At 35.8% G+C, this 20,534-nt stretch overlaps 1 protein-coding gene across 11 annotated transcripts in view; it reads right to left on the bottom strand.

Annotated features, from left to right (window-relative positions):
• VRK2 (VRK serine/threonine kinase 2) overlaps positions 1-20,534 on the bottom strand; it is a 97,369-nt gene that overhangs the window by 26,082 nt on the left and 50,753 nt on the right. For all 11 annotated transcript variants that reach the window (XM_033407261.2, XM_033407259.2, XM_033407264.2 and 8 more), the window contains one exon: positions 1,342-1,474. In XM_033407261.2, coding sequence (XP_033263152.1) covers positions 1,342-1,474 — 133 coding nt within the window. The remainder of the gene's footprint in view (positions 1-1,341; positions 1,475-20,534) is intronic.

Here is a 20,534-nt window from a genome sequence, read left to right on the forward strand (position 1 = left end):
AAACTATCCTTGAAAAAAAAAATGTAGTGATTTCACTTATTTTGATAAGGAGTATAAAAGGTAATTTCTATTCCAGAAAATTTAACCTATGATTCTTCTTGAAAAGAAAAACGTATACAACCGACACATTTGTTTTACTTTCTCATTGGCCTACATTAAACTACTGTGAGTTTTAATTGCTCTGGAAAATGATCAAGACCCTCTACATTACATGGTCAATGGTCCTTTTAATAGAAAAGGCAATAATATACAGTTGTTTGCACCAACTAAAACTCGTTAGAAAGTATCAGTTTAGGGTAACAGTTCAACAGCCATTAACAAGTGCAAATGTCTAACTGCCTTTTAGTGAAAATGTGATCCTTTCAAAGCAGTTTAAAAATTATTTGTATGGTTTAGCATATTTGAAAATACTTTTATAAACAAAGTTTATGAAGAATATAATTTTGAAAGACAAAGTTTTTCAATAATCACCATTTTTTTTTTTTTACTAGCATAACATTAGGATTGACTTTTTGTCTTGCTGACAGAGCAACTAAGAAAGTACAGTTGCATTGACCATATTGATTGTGAACAAAGCAACCATCAGTGGGACTCCGCACCATATATTTTCAATATTGACCTCCTACTTCCTTCTCCATGGCTTTCTGGGTCGGCTATTGGATTTAGACTGCAGTGTAATAAACAGCTAAGGTTTAATTAATGGTAAATGAATACAAGACATAGGTTATGACTTTAACTAATTAGGGAATTGTTGAATTAAGTCTCCCTTGGAATGCAAGGCAGTATAATCAATGTCCAATAAAAGGACTATGTATGTAATTTACCTGCAAATGTGTTTCCAATACCATCAAAGTGAGTTTAAATAAGTAAGATATATGAAAGGTGACTAGGAGAGATTTCCACAAGTTAACACTTCATAGATTCAGAAAAGATTTCCTTATTGTTGAGATGGTATCTTCTAAAGCTCTGATAAGGGCACAATGAAAAACAGGAATAATTCTTCACATGTGTACCTGTACCAAATCTGTAATTGTCACTACAGCATAAAAATTCAGTTGCTGATCTCCAAGTTTAACCTAAACAAACTAGTACTTTCCTGTCCCAAATGAGCATCAAGTTTTGCTTACTTGACACCTTTTATTCCTTCTTCACTTGTCGAAGTCTGTATCTCCTCCCTCTGTTAGAATATTCATTGGCATACAGGAACTCACTACTTTTGATAAACATCTCACCAATGTTCTCATTCTTCAAGCTGACTATGCAAAGGTCATTTCATGGAGCCTTAAGGCTCTTTGTTCTAATTATTCCTCTGAAATAAAAATAAGAAAAAAAGAAACCTACCTACTCCCTTGTGAGCATCCAAGCTGGTAAACTCTATTGTCCCATTATGGCTTTTTCTAGGATTTTCTTGATACTGTTTGTGGTTCCCATTGGGACAATATCTGTAGGAAAGTCCATAATCTGCAAGATAAACCTGAAAGACATGAACAGACAAATGAATAATGTTTTTATCCTCTGAAAATATAACCTTTATAATTAAGTCTTAAGAAACTGATAGGTTAAGAGAGCCTCAGATCTACATTTGATTAAACCAAATGGTGCCTTAGGATAAAATATATACAACTGGGGGCCATAACAATGAACTTTCTAACTTAAATCCTGTCTTCATCATAGGCAAGTCTTGTTTCTGAGTTGACTTAGATTTTCAGTCTTTTTATTTTGCTCTTAAATTCCCTTCCCTCCAGGTGGGCATGTAGACGTCATAAACCACAATATGTCTTTTTATCTGTACAGCGTATGAGGCTCTGCCTTTTTTGTAATCCCTTCCTGTAAACAAAACTGTTTCCAGCAGGGAGGGGAGATGAGAGCAAACAATCTAAAAATCTTAACCTAATGTTACAGGAGTGTCCATTAACAAGAAGTATAAAAATAATGAACAGACTGTAAGAGGTAATGACCCTTAAAAAAAAAAACACCATCATGTTGTCCGTATTTAAGAATGGAACATCAATGCAGTATTTTTGGCCTTTCAGACGAATCCATATCATCACTGTTATCTGTAAGTCAGTCAGAATTGCAAGCTGGGTTTCCAAACAGAATATAGATTGTTAAAAGTCAGATAGCAATTCAAGTGAATTTTTCTCAGATTACTTTTGGAGAGAGAGAAGGGAGGGGAGAAGTAGTTTTACAGATAGAACATATACCGAATCGGGAACAGTTACGAATAGACATTTATTCTGACATGTAGTCAGAATATTGTACTTCCCTGTTATATGTTACCATGCTCCTCCCCCCACCCCCTGGAAAAGAAAGCAGTTTCAACGTTTAAAATGTGTTGTTTCACGTGTGTTTCTTTAAAATTTAGAGAATAAGGCAACATTTCATGATGCAGCTTTAAGACAATAGAGTATTACAACTGGTGTTTTAAAAGATATCTATTAAAAGAAAATTAAATTTTAGTTTAAGTTTTTGGTTTCAGGATAGCCTAAGTAGGAGATATTTTGAATTTCAAAATATAAACAGCACAGCTTCCTTCACTTGTTGGAGGACATAGCTTGCTGGAATGTCTGAAAACATGATATTTCAGTTTTGTCTCTTACTCACAGATGCTATTTCTCAAGATGGCCTCAGGAGTAACTGCCCAAAGTAATTACACTTCAGGATCAGATGCATAACTGGTTGCTTGCTTTCACTATTTATGATGCATTTTTATCTTTATTTATTTTGAAAACTAAATAGACTTCACTTTGCAAAGTAGATATCCTGAGAATGTACATATTGATAGCAAACGGAAACATTTTAAATACACTACAACAGTTTCCTATTAAAAAAAACGATCAAGATGTTTTTCATGTAGATTAACCAAAAAAAAAAAGACCTAAAATTTATGGATGTTTTATGGCTAAAATATGGATTATGCCTCATATGTATCGATACCAGAGAGCATGATAAGAGCTTAATGTTCATCGACCGATGAACAGATATCCTGTAGGAAGGGACCATTATCTCCATTTTACTTGTAAGCAAACTGTAGCTCAGTCAGTGACATTGTGACTTGTGTAGTAAAATGGGGCCAGAGTCTGACTCCAGAATCCTCATCTCAATCACAACGAAACTCAAAGGCACTAGACAAGTTAAACAGATAAGAAAGTACTCAAGACTACTGTAATAGGGAAGAGTGACTGATCTCAACTCCACTGAAACAAAAGTTGGGAAAGTTTTTAAGAGCTGAGGCTGAGCTAGTGAAGAGTACTGGAGAACACTGAGGGGATACAGGTCAACATGACTGGGTTATCTACGTTTGCTAATTGGTGCTTAGGCTCCTATCCCCACCTCAAAGACTGTAGAGATAGGAGAACACTTTTTAATAAAGATTACATTTTAAAGGGATGACTCCCAGGTCCTGGAGGTCCTTGAGAAAGACATGCCTGGGTTGTAAAACTGGCAAGAGGCTGGGAGAAGATTCACATCTCAAAGGAGCAGAGAAAGAATTTATAATTTCAAAGTTTCTTAAGTAAATGCTGTAAGAAAAGGGAGGACAGGAGCTTACGGTCAGGAGGAAACCTGTCTAAAGTTTAGTCAAGCTGAGGAGAACTTTAAGGCCCTCTTGGTCATCACTGAGCTATGGGCCTCAAGGTAGTGCTGCGTTACTCAAACTCTGAAGGGCAATGCAGGATCTACATTTAATATAAAGACAAGAAGCTAACAATATAGTAAAGGAAACATGCACTAACCATTTGACTCAGAATCCACTAACTCATTTGAATAATGCTGCAGTGAACACGGGAGTACAGATCTCTTTGAGATAATGATTTTGTTCCCTGTGGAAATATACCAAGAAGTTAGACTGATGGATCATATGGTAGTTCTATTTTTAATTTTTTGAGCAACCTCCATGTTGTTTTCCATAGTAGCTGTACCAGTTTACATTTCCACCAACAGTAAACAAGGGTTCCCTTTTCTCCACAACCTCACAGCAATTATTATTTTTTGTCTTTTTGATAAAAGCCTTGTTCACAGGTGTGAGTTGATATCTCATTATGGTTTTGATTTGCATTTCCTTTATAATTAGTGATGTTGAACACCTTTTAATGTACCTGTCAGCCATCTGGATCTCCTCTTTGGAAAAATGTTCAGGTCCTCTGCTCAATTTTTAAATTGTCTTATTTTGTTTTACTAATTGGGTAGTATGACTTCTTTATATATTTTGGATACTAACCCTTTATCGAATATATAATTTGCAAATATCTTATCCCATTCAGTAGGTTGTCTTTTCATTTTGTTGATGGTTTCCTCGCTGTGCAGAAGCTTTTAAGTTTGATGTCATCCCACTTGTTTATTTTTGCTTTGTTCCCCTTGCCTGAGGAGACATATGTAGAAAAGACATTGCTAAGACCAATGGCAAAAAGCATACTGCCTATGTTTTCTTCTAGGAGCTTTATGGTTTCAAGCTTTATGTTCAAGGCTTTAATCCATTTTTAGTTAATTTTTGTGTAAGGTGTAAGACAAAGGGGTGTCCAATTTTATTCTTTGCCATGTGGATGTCCAGTTTTCCCAACACCACTTATTTAAGAGACTAACCTTGCCCCATGTATATTCTTGGCTCCTTTGTCAAAAATTGACCATATATGCGTGAGTTTATTTCCAGGGTCTCTAATCTGCTCAATTAGTCTGTGTCTTTTTTTTATGTCAGTAACATACTGTTTTGATTACTATAGCTTTGTAATATAGTTTGAAATCAAAAAGTGTGATGCCTCTGGTGGTTTTGTTCTTTGCAGGATTGCTTTGGCTACTTGGGGCCCTTTATGGTTCACAGAAATTTTTGGATTGTTTTTCTACTTCTGTGAAAAATGCCATTGGAATTTTGAAAGGGACTGAACTGAATCTTTAGAGTGCTTTGGGTAGTATGGACAGTTTAACAATATTCTTCTAATCCATGAGCATGGAGTATCTTGCCATTTATTTGTGTCTTCTTGAATTTCTTTCATCAATGTTTTGTGGAGTTTAGTGTACAGATCTTTCATGTTCTTGGCTAAATTTATTGCTAAATATTTTATTCTTTTTGATGCTATTGTAAATGGAATTGTTTTAATTTCTCTTTCCAATAGCTCGTTGTTAGGGTATAGAAAAGCAACTGATTTTTGTCAATTGATTTTGTATCCTGCACCTTTACTGAATTCATTTATTCGAACAATTTTTTTGTGGAGTCTTCAGGGTTTTCTCTATATAATATAATGTCATTGACAGGGACCATTTTACTTCTTCCTTTCCAATTTAGATGTCTTTTATCTCTTTTTCTTGCCTAATTACTCTGGCTAGGACTTCCAGTACTATATTGAATAAAAATGGCGAGAGTGGGCATATTTGTCTTGTTCTTGATATCAGACTTTTCACTGTTGGTGTTATCTATTTTTGTAATACAGTACAGAATTTGTGGTTCTGTCCATTTCTGAAATTTTCTTGAAGTCAAAAATAAGTTTAAGCAGAAAACCCAATCTACAGTAGGGTTTGCAGTCTAGGTCCTGTTTTTTGTATGTCCTTGAGCTAAGACTTAGTCTCAGTTAACTTTTTTTATATTATCACCTTTTTTCTGTGAAATAAAAAATAACAACTCATTAATATTTTTCACTTTAAGGATAAATACATATAATAACCCTAGTTTTAGACAAGCCTATAGTAGGAATCTCAAGATCATCAAGATCAGGTAGGGGGTTATTATTTGTATTATAATAAGACTAGACATAGGAAAATTTAAATATCTAGATCCCTAATGCATTTTAAATGATTTTCTTCTTATGCAACTTTTCTGAATTTAGTAACCATTTCCTTTCTCCATGAATAGAAGAACAGCCTTGACCACTTCTCTTTACTTTAATCATAGATCTTTCGATCATACTGTACTGCCTCTCACATTTCCACATGCTACTCTCACTTTTCTCTCATCCCTCTTAGATATGTACTATGGTTTAGTTTTGTTTGGTTTTTTACAACTTTGTGAGGTAGGTAGGGGAGATGTGTCATTATACACATTTAACAGATGAAAAATAATGTGATACACCTAAATAATGCAAGTCAGCCAACAGTCAGTCACTAAGTTCAGCTTCTACAAAAGATTTTATTGTTTTAGTGAATTTCTCAGCTGTTTCCTCCCCCTCAAAAAACACCTAATCTTCACTAATGCTTTCAAGGACTTTCAATTTTAATACTTTATTATTGAAAAGGTAATGTAGTAGCCACTGAGGTACAATCCCATCAAGAAAGAAATGGCCTAAACAAATGGGACCTAATGAAACTTCAAAGCTTTTGCACAGCAAAGGAAACCATAAACAAGACCAAAAGACAACCCTAAGAATGGGAGAAAATATTTGCAAATGAAGCAACTGACAACAGATTAATCTCCAAAATTTACAAGCAGCTCATGCAGCTCAATAACAAAAAAACAAACAACCCAATCCAAAAATGGGCAGAAGACCTAAAGAGACATTTCTCCAAAGAAGATATACAGACTGCCAAAAAACACATGAAAGAATGCTCAACATCATTAATCATCAGAGAAATGCAAATCAAAACTACAATGAGATATCATCTCACACCAGTCAGAATGACCATCATCAAAAAATCTAGAAACAATAAATGCTGGAGAGGGTGTGGAGAAAAGGGAACACTCTTGCACTGCTGGTGGGAATGTGAATTGGTTCAGCCACTATGGAGAACAGTATGGAGGTTCCTTAAACTACAAATAGAACTACCATATGACCCAGCAATCCCACTACTGGGCATATACCCTGAGAAAACCAAAATTCAAAAAGAGTCATGTACCCAAATGTTCATTGCAGCTCTATTTACAATAGCCCGGAGATGGAAACAACCTAAGTGCCCATCATCGGATGAATGGATAAAGAAGATGTGGCACATATATACAATGGAATATTACTCAGCCATAAAAAGAAACAAAATTGAGTTCTTTGTAATGAGGTGGATAGACCTAGAGTCTGTCATACAGAGTGAAGTAAGTCCGAAAGAAAAAGACAAATACCGTATGCTAACACATATATATGGAATTTAAGAAAAAAAAATGTCATGAAGGACGTAGGGGTAAGACAGGAATAAAGGCGCAGACCTACTGGAGAACGGACTTGAGGATACGGGGAGGGGGAAGGGTGAGCTGTGACAAAGCGAGAGAGAGGCATGAACATATATACACTAACAAACGTAAGGTAGATAGCTAGTGGGAAGCAGCCGCATAGCACAGGGATATCAGCTCGGTGCTTTGTGACCGCCTGGAGGGGTGGGATAGGGAGGGTGGGAAGGAGGGAGATGCAAGAGGGAAGAGATATGGGAACATATGTATATGTATAACTGATTCACTTTGTTATAAAGCAGAAACTAACACACCATTGTAGAGCAATTATACCCCAATAAAGATGTTAAAAAAAAAAAAAAGAAAGAAATGGCCTTTCACCTGTGACGAGGGCAATAATCTGACAACTTCCAGAGGCAGGGCCATTAGGAACCACCACAGCATGTGAGCCAAGGTGACACTCTTCCCAGGCAGTTCCTACTAAAGAATGATCATGGTGGGAATGCTGTGTGGCTATTTCTACCCAATTGGAGACTCTTCTAATGGAACCCTTTTGCTCTGGTGCTCCCTAATGGGTTGGCTGAGACTTTCTCAGAACTGTATCATAGTCTGAGCTCTCCCTGCCCAATCCTTCTTGTCTCCTTTCTTTTCACAGGTGTCATTGCAACATCCTACTCTGAAAGCTTTCCTTGTCCAAACATGTTTCCTCTCCTTTTGTCTTTCTATTATATAGGTACTCTACTCCCTTCCCTCAATAAAGCCCTTGCACTCGTAATGCTGTCTCAGCATCTGCCTCTCTGAAAAACAAATTTGACAAAGGTAGTCAGTAAATCATAGCCTTAATTTGAAGCACTAAACTAATAAAGATGAAAAACAAATTAGCCTTTGATGACCATGAAAATCACAACTTTCCTATACCAAACAGATCTGCCTCAAAAATTAACCTCCTATTTTACCTAGCCAGATTTGCATCCATATATGCCACATTCTCAAGTTATGCATTTAATTAAACCTTTACTTCCCTCTCCTTGCTTTCTGATGCTTGTAAGGTCTTACACCACTTTGTTTTTCCAAATGGATGGGTGAAAGGAATGATTAAAGAGCACCCTGTGATAACTCTTCTTCGCAGTGAATTGCACTGGAAGGGCCTTTGTCTTCAATTCAGCACCCCTCCACGGATACCCCAAGTGCTCTTCTCCACTTCCTAGCACACCTCCTGGATTCACATCTCACACTTCCGAGATCCACCACTAATACCTGAATTCTATTCTGGTACGTAGATCCTTTTAACCTCAAGGCAATTCATTGGGTTTTCATTTGTGTTCAGATGGATTTACCTTTTTAAAATGTACAAAGTATTTAGCTTTTATTTATGCCTTGGATCCACATTTATAGGCTGTAAAATCCTATGGGACAAGGGGCCAGGATAATGATATATACATTTTTGTATCCATGACAGCACCTACTCTGAGGTCTTCTGCACAGTATAGGCTTAAATAAAATTTCACTGATTTGACTTGATGGTAATAATTGGACAAATAGAAGTAAATTCCTTTCAACAGACGCCAAGCATGATAAAATATCAAGAATCATACATTCTAAAAAGGAAAGAAAAACAAAAATGAATGTGTATTATTGAATACTTGCTATGTGAAGGCATTATGTGCTTTACAGAAGTCAAATTATTTAACCCTCATGACACTAAGAGCAAGTTATTTTAAGATACCTTGAGGATGAGAAAACACAATGAGTGAGTTTAGGTGCTCTGTGCAAAACAACTAAACTTATAGTAACTGGCAAGGCTGAGATCCAAACCTAAATCAACCAGAAGACTGAGATTTTTCCATACGTCCCACCCAGAGGAAGGAGAGATGACCCAAGCACATCTAGAGGTAACATCTACTCCAACAAAAGTATAACAGATTTAAATGTAATAATATTTTAGAGTAGGGGGAGGTTACTTCCTAATTGGGTAACTCAAAGAACAAAATGACATTAATTTGGGCCTTGAAAAATACCCAAGATTTCCACAAATGGAGATAGGGAAGAAGAGATAAAACAAGGAAAACCAGGGCTGGGTCAGTGTGTGCTGGGAGTGAAGAGGTTATTGGAAACACAAGCCGGAAAAAAAACTGGCTAGCATGAGTTTACAGGAAGCTTTGAAAACCATGCTAAGAAGCTGGGACACAATTTTTGTATGCAAAAAGTCACCAAAGGTTTTTGGCAAGGAATAATATTATCAGCACTGGCAGCATCATAATGGGGAAATGAAAGCAGAGAGTCCATTTAGGAGAATATGACATTAGTCCAGGCAAGAGACAGTGGGAGGCTGGACTAGGGCACTGGTGAACAAAGAAGGGAGACAAAGAACAGAGCCATAAGAGGGTTGAGAGATAGAGCCAAAGATAACTGAAAACCATGTGGCTAGCTGGGTGTATGAGGATTCAATGAATAGACAAAAAGAGAATAGGAGGAAGAAGAGAAGATTTGGAAAGAAAATGATTTACTCATTTCTGTACCAAAAGCAAACTGGTTGATTGATGGCTAACACCTTAATCCAACCAGTTCCTGGTTCTCTCAGTTTATGCAGAACTGAGTGATAGACTCATAGTTGATGGAAAAAATAAAAGACCTTCTTCCCATCAAGAGTCAAATCTGCTGCCTTTCTGTTCCTCAATCAACCAGGAACTAAATATCAAACAGCCAGAATGGCTCACATGGAAGCATTTCTCAACACTTGATATGTTGGACAGGAAAATGTGAGCTGGAGAAGGGCTGCAAGAGATTATGGAGCTGGAAGAGAAAAAAGATGCTAATCTGGACAGATGTCATTGCCCACTGAGACGCGACCACCCACTAAATCACATTACTCCTTTACCGCCACTTTGCAGATTCACATTAGAGAAGAGATGCACATACACCCCAAGATGTGATTCACTTTTCAAGAACTTAAAATTTTCCTGTTGTAAAATCTAATCACCTTATCATAATTTAGACTATTTTATACAATTAAACCCTTTTAATTAGCACACCCTGTTGTAGCAAGAAATGTATCTTAAGCTCTCATCAGAGACTGATGGAAATTATACAATGGAGGGAGATAGTCACTATTCGTGACTTTGTTTAGTGGCAATTTAGAAAACAGTTTCAAAACTCTAGGAAAAATATATAGACTTATTCAGCAACTTTAAAAGCTTTTATGTAAAAAAAAAAAGCCAGCATTTATCTTATTTGAATAGCACATAATATTTTCCTATTCTTTCAACAAGATACCATAATGTGAAAATCTTCACAATAAACTAAATGCTTATTGACTAATGGAAACCACTACATGCCAAAAGGGGAATGAAGCATGGAATGAATAAGCAGCATGTTTATGTTCACAGAAGTTATTCATATCTACTAAAAACCTATATGTAGCCTCATGGCTGCTACTACGTTTTGATATAAATATGTGCTTTTTATTCTTTTATTATACAGTACTTTTTTTGTTTCTCCTCAACTTCCCTACCTTCTTTTTGCCAGTAACACGATGCCACAGATGACACATGTGCATTATCACTATTCAGCCCAGACAAAAGAATATGACTTTTAAAAGCTGCCAGGTTACTTTTCAAACAGGATGTTTATTAGAATAAACATGAAGATATATTTTTCAAAAATACAGTTTGACCTTATATATTGTTTTACATGTGCTTTATATGTTGGGTTTTTTTTTCCTCCTAGATCTCACAACTACCTACTCATTGAGAGTGAGAGATTTAAAGACACATCCATGGAGTCATCATATGAAGAACAAGCAGAAAGCTGTACCGTATCACTATCTCTTCACTCCATCTACTGCTCCATCAGACCCAAGTCTATCACTGCCTTAAACGGCGCCATAAATTCAAGCATTCATAACAAAATACTGAGTTATATTTAGCAGTATTCCTAACGATACTAGCATTTTGACCCTATGACCTGCCCTTCTATTTCAACCTGGTTCTTCTAGCAATATGTGAAAGCCTATTTAATCCAAGACAGCTGGGCTCTGACTTACTATTCTTTCCAGGCTTTGGGGGGAAATTCCCTCAATAATACATAGGCTAGCAATTGCTTCTTTACTAAAAATACCTTCACCTACAAAACAAAACTTTTCCAATTACAGTCAATTTCCAATTTTTCCTTTTGACACAAGTTCTCAAAGATTATATAAAGAAACCTACAATACCTTCTCTTTCTCATTTCCAAGATGATATGAAAGTGCTTCACTTGTGTCTGTCCTTTAACAAAATAAATAGGCAATGGAAGAGGATAATCTAAACTGCATCCAATTCACAGGCTTCCTCTTTGCCTAAATCAAATCTGAGCTTAAGACTTTGCAATATGCTGGTAAGCATTATCAGAGCTTGGTCTATCTGTTAACAGCAGATGCAAAATGTTAGCTGATATAATTTGACCGTCAGATACATTATAAAAAGTTTCACTACATGTAAGCTGTGTCTACATAAAACACAGCTATCTAACATTCAAAAGCATCTCCTTGCTCTACGTAAACTACAAATTCTACTGATTTCAAAGACAGTGTTGAGGTTGCTAGCAATCATGCCATTCTTACATGCACATCCCCTTGGGGGTCCATAGTTTTTTAACAGTCCCACAACAGGCATACCTCTTAATCCAACCAATTTATACAGCTCAATGAGTTGACTCAGAATTCAGAAATGCCACTTTCCCATATTAATTGGAAAAAACAACAACAACATATATAGCCCTTTGTGAATTAGGATGCTCAAATATTTTGGTCATAAACAATTGTTTGGTCATGTATACATCTGGTCTTCAGAAATTTAAATAATATGACCAGTGGGACCCAGTAGGCATCAACAAACATGTATTGATTATGAACAAAGACTAATTTTTCAAAAGCATTAACTCTCTTGAGAACTATATTCTTGGGGACAGGTGATTTGTTAAACAGACCATCCTGTACTGACACAGCATATACATTCCTAAAATGTGAATTCTTTTTCCCTTTTATAGAAAACAGACCCTGAACATTCTGTTCCTTACAACTTTTAAGGGACACCTATCATCAAACTACCCACCTGGGAGAACTACACTTATTAAATCAATTCATTACCATTTCCTTAACATCTAACCAGAACACCAAATGTCCTTTTTCATAAATCTAAACAATTCTGGGGGAGCAAAAATAAGATAAGGGGTTCTTCTGTCATAAGCTTAAAAAATAATTTAAAAAAATGTTTTTCTAGGGCTTCCCTGGTGGAGCAGTGGTTGAAAGTCCGCCTGCCGATGCAGGGGACACGGGTTCGTGTCCAGTCTGGGAAGATCCCACGTGCTGTGGAGCGGCTGGGTCCGTGAGCCGTGGCCGCTGGGCCTGCGTGTCCGGAGCCTGTGCTCCACAATGGGAGAGGCCACAACAGTGAGAGGCCCGCGTACCGCAAAAAAAAAAAAAAAAGTTTTTCTAGCTCGTACTTACTGAGGGCTTACTATGCACCTGATATTGGTCTAAGTCTTTAACGTGTCTAAATCATCTGATCCTTACAATCCCTCTTTGAGTGAGGTGCTATTATCCTTATTTTTAGAGGGAGAAATTGAAGCACAGAGAGGTAAAATACTGTGGCTAAGAATACAGAACTAAGAAGAGAGAAAGCCAGAACTCAAACCCGAGGAGTCTGATTCCAGAGTTCACACCCTTCACGATTCTACACTGAATCGCCAACATAATACAAAGTTATGCAAAGAGTCTCAAGCTTCTTCTAACCAACTTTTTGCCTGGTATTAGGAGAAGATAAAAACCCCTCTTTTTATATCTTCTTTCTGATTCAGAACAAGGACATTTAGCTCCAGAAGAAACACTGTTCAGGAACTAACTGCTTGGAGATCCTATGTGTAAGAACAAATCTTGTGAGACATACTGACCAATTTGACCAGTATGGAGGGGTCATACTGGAGGGGCCCTAGGCAAAATAAAAGTGCTTTCTGTTCTTATTTTTCCCCCTTTCTTTTTTCTTTCCTTTCCTTGTGTCCAAAGCTCATATATGGCCAAAATACACTGATATTCATGCCAAGACTCAAAAATATTGAATTCTTGGACTTCCCTGGTGGTGCAGTGGTTAAGAATCTGCCTGTCAATGCAGGGGACACGGGTTCGTGCCCTGGTCTGGGAAGATCCCACATGCCGCAGAGCAACTAAGCCCGTGGGCCGTGGCCGCTGAGCCTGCGCGTCCGGAGCCTGTGCTCCGCAACAGGAGAGGCCACAACAGTGAGAGGCCCGCGTACCGCAAAAAAAAAAAGTTCAAACAACTAAAATCATAGGAACAATTTTCAAAGTCTTTTTACTCAACTGAAAAAATATAGCAGAACCTCACTAGGAAGAAAGAAAATAACATGAATGTTATTATACACTTTAAGTGACTGTAAACACCACCATGTTATTTAATCTACAGTATAACCCTATACATGTGATATCAAAATATTTGAAAGTAGCCTTGCCACCTGTACCATCTAGCAATATTATGGTATCATCAAGCTAAGACCATATAATGCTACTCTGGAAATAATAAGATACAGAGGTATGTTACCAGGACTATATATGTTCGACAAAGGAAATACTCTCTCTAAATGGTAACCATATTATCTGCACATACCATGCAAAATTCTTACAAACACAAATTCACACTCCATCTTACAAGTAACTGTGATTGATAAATGGATTATGTTAGAATTCCCTCTAGCAAACAGTGAACAAGCAGCTTTAATGAGGCTTATGACCCTACCCTATGGATATCCTAGGGAATCTGAAAGTGAGTATTTTGCCACCAGATACAGGTCAGGTGCTACAATTCCTGCTCCCAGATCATTAATTTTTTTTTCTAAATTTAAACTTTTTAACTTCTTTAGCTATGCAACAATAATCAAGACACTTTGGAAACAGTATAAGAAACATTACTTTCAGCAATAAGCATTAAGTACTTGGAAAACATGTTTTCAGAGAATCACAGATTTTTCCAGCAAGAAGGAACTTTTGAGATCACTTAGAGTCCCACATTTTATACAGTAAATAGCCAAAGTCTACCTAGGTTAAACGATTTTCTGAAAACTGTAATTCTGTTCAGTGTCAGAGCTGGGACCAGAACCTGGTTTCCTGATTTCCAGTCTAGCACAAGTCCCAGTAATCAAACACGTGTTTGTAAAAATCGGAGGTTTCCAATGGTATACTTATCACTCCAGATGCTGACATGAAGAACTGTTCTTCTCTATCTGTGAGGGCCACCACCTTCGACTTAGCAGGAGCTTTGGGGCAGAAACACACGGCGCATGATGGGGTCAAGGAGCTGAACAATCAAGTACCACTTAGTCCTGGTACTAAGTGAGAGGTATTGGCCTCATGTCCTGAGAAGTCAGTAAAGTATTTCTTGAAGGGTTATTACAAAAGGAACACTAACCTAGGTTCTGTGAGGAATACAAAAGAAGGAAGAGAAGTATACCTTCCTATAAGTCTCAAGGAGTTCTTTCTAGTTCAGAATATAAGACAACACAAGACAAGTGAAACTTGAGTGCTTATGTGTGTAAAATACACATTAGAAGCTAAAGGAAATTAGAAACAGAGATCAGTGCAGATCAAAATCATCAAGAAAGGCTGCAGGTAAGAGCAGGGATGTAGGCTTTGTGTGAAAAAACAACATGCTTCTGATCAACAAAGGGGTGGCCTTCCATAAATAAAAAGGTGGGTACAAACCCTGATTTTAGTTAAAGTGCTTCAACTTCCTTCACTAGTGGCACCGGGAGATGCAGCCAAATGAATGGTCCTACTCACTGGCAAAACCATCACTCAGTATCATTTCTGGTAATACTATTTTAATTTAAAGAATTTTTTAACCAAACCAGTACACTTGATTTCTATTTCTTGTACAAAGTACAATATTAGCACTAAAGCATTTTCTTTAATCTTTTGTCTAAAATAAAGATTTTTAAAAATACCTTACTAAAACAGAGATGATGTAAAGAAGTACCTAAAAAATCCCAGATTTTTTAAAAATGAGATTTTTCCACAGATGAAGTTGGGATTGTTTTTCTTTCAGTAAAAATGTTGAAAATCATGAAAGAAAGAAGGTAAAGGGTGTATACTTCAAGAATCTTCAAAATTCTATATTTAGATAGTATCAGATGAATTATCAAGAAATGGCCAAAATGCTATTAAAATACAGGGAAAGTGATGAGAACAATCAAAATAATCTACAATAGGCCATTCGGACTCTCAATGGGGCTTTTTTTTTTTTTTTTTTTTTTTGCGTTACGCGGGCCTCTCACTGTTGTGGCCTCTCCCATTGCGGAGCACAGGCTCCGGACACGCAGGCTCATTGGCCATGGCTCACGGGCCCAGTGCTCCGCGGCATGTGGGATCTTCCCGGACCGGGGCACGAACCCGTGTCCCCTGCATCAGTAGGGCGGACTCTCAACCACTGCGCCACCAGGGAAGCCCAATGGGGCTATTTTTAAAGAAAAACATTGCTTGATCCCACTATGAATATTATTTTGGGAAATTTTCTCCCAAAAACCCAACAAAATAAAAACATTCCAGAACATCAATTGTGCCCACAATTGGCTATCCAGGACATGACTTTTTTTGTGTGTGTGTGTGGTACGCGGGCCTCTCACTGTTGTGGCCTCTCCCGTTCCGGAGCACAGGCTCCAGACGCGCAGGCTCAGCGGCCATGGCTCACGGGCCCAGCCGCTCTGCCGCGGCATGTGGTATCTTCCCGGACTGGGGCACGAATCCATGTCCCCTGCATCGGCAGGCGGACTCTCAACCACTGAGCCACCAGGGAAGCCCCAGGACATGACTTTTGATTATTATCCTTGTCAGAACTCTTCCATTCCACCGTAACTAAGAAGGCTGCTGTTTTTATCCAATACTTCTTTGACTCTACTTCCCAATTTTACCTCAATCCTAACAACCCTATTGCTTTGACAAAGGCTGTACAAATGTCAACTTTTCTTGCCTTTTTCTCTTGCCAAATATTCAACAACATCTTCCCTCTCTAATTTTGAATCTTTTTTTCCCACTTATTTTTTTTTTGTTCATTAAATAGCTTACTGCTGAAGTTCCTTTCTCCATAGTTTAAATTTAAAACACACATGAAGAGAGAAGTAACATTTAAAACAATAAACCAAGAAAACTTTCTGGAAATAAAAGGCTTATTTTATATATCAAAAGGGCCCCATCAGATATCTGGGAAAACTGATACACAATGATCTACTCTAAAACATATCCTGGTAAAATGACTAGACACTATTAATAAAGGAAAAGATCCTGAAGAGATCATGGCAAAAAGGACAAATAACATACAATAGTAAGTATTAAACTGGCAGCAGACTTATTAAAAGCAAACTGCAAACAAGGCAAAAATAGACCAGCCTTTTCAAGAAATTCAAGGACAAAAAGTATGAACTAAATATTTTAAATCCATCCAAGCTACCCTTCAGGCATCAATGCTATTGCAAACGTTTTATACATGCAAGGGAATGCTATACCCATGGGTACTTCTCGAACAATCTACTAGAAGATTAGTTTCAAACAATCAAAAGATGAGTAACTTTGGCAAAAGGACAGAAGGGTGAGCATTTAATATAATTATCTCTAACACTAAAAAAACAAGGCTAGGGATAAATGAAGAACATACAAATGATATATATTCTGACCAAGTAGTATGACTTCAAGACAACAGTAAGGAAAGGAGGAAAGTAAAATAAACTCACTGATAGTGAACTTATTAAAGTTGTGGTAAAAAAAATACCACAAAAGACTATCATAGTAGTACTAAAAAGTTAAACACAGAAGAGTGGGCTCAAAGCATCTTTAAAAGGTGCAAATACCAAGATTATCACTACAACAAAAATATAAACTTTCATAAACAGATTCCTCCTCCACAAAAAAACTTAAAAGAATATAAGATCAAAGAAAACACACAAGAAACACAACAAACATAACTATGAATATTTACCAAATGACACAGCAATGATCTTTATAAAACAGAAACTACAGCAGAATCAAGGAAACCAACAGAAACACATTAACCATTGAAGGCTTAAATACCACTCTCAGTTCAAAATAGATCAAGTGGACAAAAACTAAATGAAGATATAGAAGACATAAATAATACAGTCAATAAGGTAGATCTTCTGGAAAGATATTAAACTTTACACTGTGAAAACAGAGACTATATTTTCCTCAAGAAAACATGGAAGACTGACAAAAACTGATCCTCTTCTAAGTCATGATAAAAGCTTCAGTGCATTCCAAATATAATTATTATAAACAATACTCTGACCATCTTGTCACAAGTCTAGATTTTATTAACCAAAAATTTTTAAGAGGTCTTTCTACATGAAAACTTAAAAACCTTCTACTGCACTGCTTTTTGTTGAAGAAATACAAACATTCTAAAAAATAAAGATAATAAAAACACTACATATCAAAATCCATGAAGTACAATATAAAGCAGTGACCAGAGGAAAAATCATGGCCTTAAACACCTACAGAAGTAAAAAAATTTTAAATGAATATAAATGAATTAGATCCCAAATTGAAGACCAAGAAAAAAGAACAAAAGGGTCAAATTAAAAGAGCACAAGAAAAGATATAACAAAGGCAAAATCAGAAATTAATGAAATAGAAAGAAAAAACAATATATCTCATTAATAAATCAAAATCCAAGTTTGCTGAAAAATTAACATAATGGACAAATTAGCTACTTTCATCAAGGTAAAAAAAAGAAGAAGAAAAAGCAAAAATAAAAAATAACTAGAAGGAAACAATCATTGAAAGGGAAGAAATTTAAAAGTCCTAAGAGAGTACAATGCAGATCACCAAATAAATTTGAGAAACTAGACAAAACTGCTAACTACTAAAATTGACCCAACTAGAGATTAAAGAGCTTAACAATCAATTTCCATGGGAAAAAATTGAGAGTTACAAGGAATGTCCTCAGCAGAACCAGAGAATTTCACATTAAAAAAAAAAATGGTGCCAATATAGTAGAAATAGTTCTGGAACACAGAAAATGAAGGTAAACCTCAAATTCTTTTTATGAAGCAAGTTGAATGTTGACACCTGAATCTGATAAAAAGAATAGTACAAAAACAGATAATTACAGGCCAATATCACTTATAAATACCAATAAGAAAATACTACATAAAATATTACTGAACACACTTCAGTATCATATTAAGTAAATAATATACCATAACAAAGTGAGATTTATTCCTGGAAAGTACGGTTGGTTCAATATTAGAAGCACAGCAATATATTATACTATATTAACTGACCTGAGAAAAACGTGATAATTTCCGTACATGCTAAACAATCACTGGACAAAATTCAATACCCATTCCATACAAACAAAACATCCATTCAAGAACAGAGGAACTGGTGATTATTTCCTTAATATAACTATAAAGACACACACACACTCACATACACATATTCACATATACACAGATGTGCCTTAGTCCTAAAGCCAGTATCAATCACATTTAGTGGGGTACTACTTTAGGCATTTCCAATAAGATCAAGAAGAGGAAAGAATGGTCACGAACTTCACTACAATTTACTATATGCTGGATGCATATTAGGGAAAACAAATAGGAAATATAAGAAGTGGAAAAGAAGGAAAACTATTATCTCCTTGTATATGATACACAGTTTCCTAAGGAAACCCTGGAGAATCATTACTAAAACTACCCCAAATTCAATAAATTAACAGAATATAAAATGAATGCATAAAAATCAGTAACTTTCATATACACAAACAATAATCACTTAGAAGATAAAATGGTAGACTAAAACTGCACTGACAGTACAAAAAAAAATGGTTTAATATTTAGGAATAAGTGTAGCAAGAAATGTGTAAAACTAATATGAGGAAAGCTTTAAAATACCTCAGAAGATACAAAAGTAAAAACTGGTGAAATTCAAAAACATTCCCTGTTGTTGAATAGAATATCTATAATCATAAAGATGTCAGGTTTTCCCTAAATTAATTTAACAAAATTCCAATGAAAATGCTACACAACAAAATATAGAAAAATATGAATAGCTAGAATTTCACTGAAAAAGAAAATCTACGAGGCACTACCAGTCCTACCAGATATTAAAATACACTACAAAGCCTCAGAAATTAATGCACTAGTATGGCAATGAAGCATAAATAGACAGTCAGACCAGAAGGATTCAATGGAAAGTACATGAATAAATTCAAGTATGTACGGAAATTTAGTATATAATAAAGATGGCAATAATATCACTGAAGCAGAGTTTTTTATTTTTAATAAATATTGTTGAAAACTTGGAAAATCAATTAGGAAAAGATAAAATTTGGTTGATACCTCCTGTCATGTAAAAGAATAACCTCTAAGTGAAAAAGAGATTTAAATGTAAAGAATGAAATCATATAATAAAATTCATATATACCTGTCTGTAGAACAAGGTTACTAACCACAACTCAATATCCATAGTAAATGAAAGATTGATAAATTTGACCACATTAAAAATTTATCTTCTACATGACAATAAAACAACACAAGTATAATCAAAGAAGAAAAGTCAAATTGGGAGGAAATATCTGCAAAATATATAATAGATTAATGACTAACATAATTCATATCTAAAGAACTCTTCAAAATCAAGGAATAAAAACAAAAAAATGTTAGAAAAATGGGCAAAAGACATGAGCAGACAATTCACAATAAATAAATAAATAAATTTTAAAAACTGGTCCTTTTTACTTACAGCAATGAGGGAATACAACGCCTGGATTTATGCTCGCACTTCATGTGGGATAAATAAAACAATAACTTTTAAAAAACCTACTGCTGGATATAACCACACATTTACTATAATGGCTTAAATGTTTAAAACTAATGAAACCAAGTGGTGGCAAGATATGAGAAAACTGGAATTTTCCAAGTTGCTGGTGGGAAGGTATAATGGTACAATCACTCTGGAAAACAGTGTGGCTGTTTCTTTTAAAGTTAAACATACACTTCCACACAATCTGGAAATTCCACTCCTAGCTATTTACCCAGAAGAAGTTAAAATATATACCTATACAAAAACCTGTACATGAATGTTTATACATCTTCATTCATAATGGTCAAAAACTGGAAACAACACAAATATCTATCCAGAGGTAAACAGATAAAGAAACTGCAGTAGTTTCCAATGGACTACTACCTATCATTAAAGAGGAATGAACTACTAATGAACTACAGCATGGATAAATCTCAGAAATATTATGTTAAGTAAAGGAAGCCAGACACAAAGAGTAAAAAGCTGTAATTCCATTTATATGACATCCCTAAAAATGAAAAAAAAAAAAAAATAGGGGCAGAAATCATTTCCTCAGGGTGAGAAAAGGGGACTGACTGACAGAATTTCTGAGGA

The sequence above is a fragment of the Orcinus orca genome, chromosome 13 (assembly GCF_937001465.1).
Source record: "Orcinus orca chromosome 13, mOrcOrc1.1, whole genome shotgun sequence".
NCBI lineage: Eukaryota > Metazoa > Chordata > Mammalia > Artiodactyla > Delphinidae > Orcinus > Orcinus orca.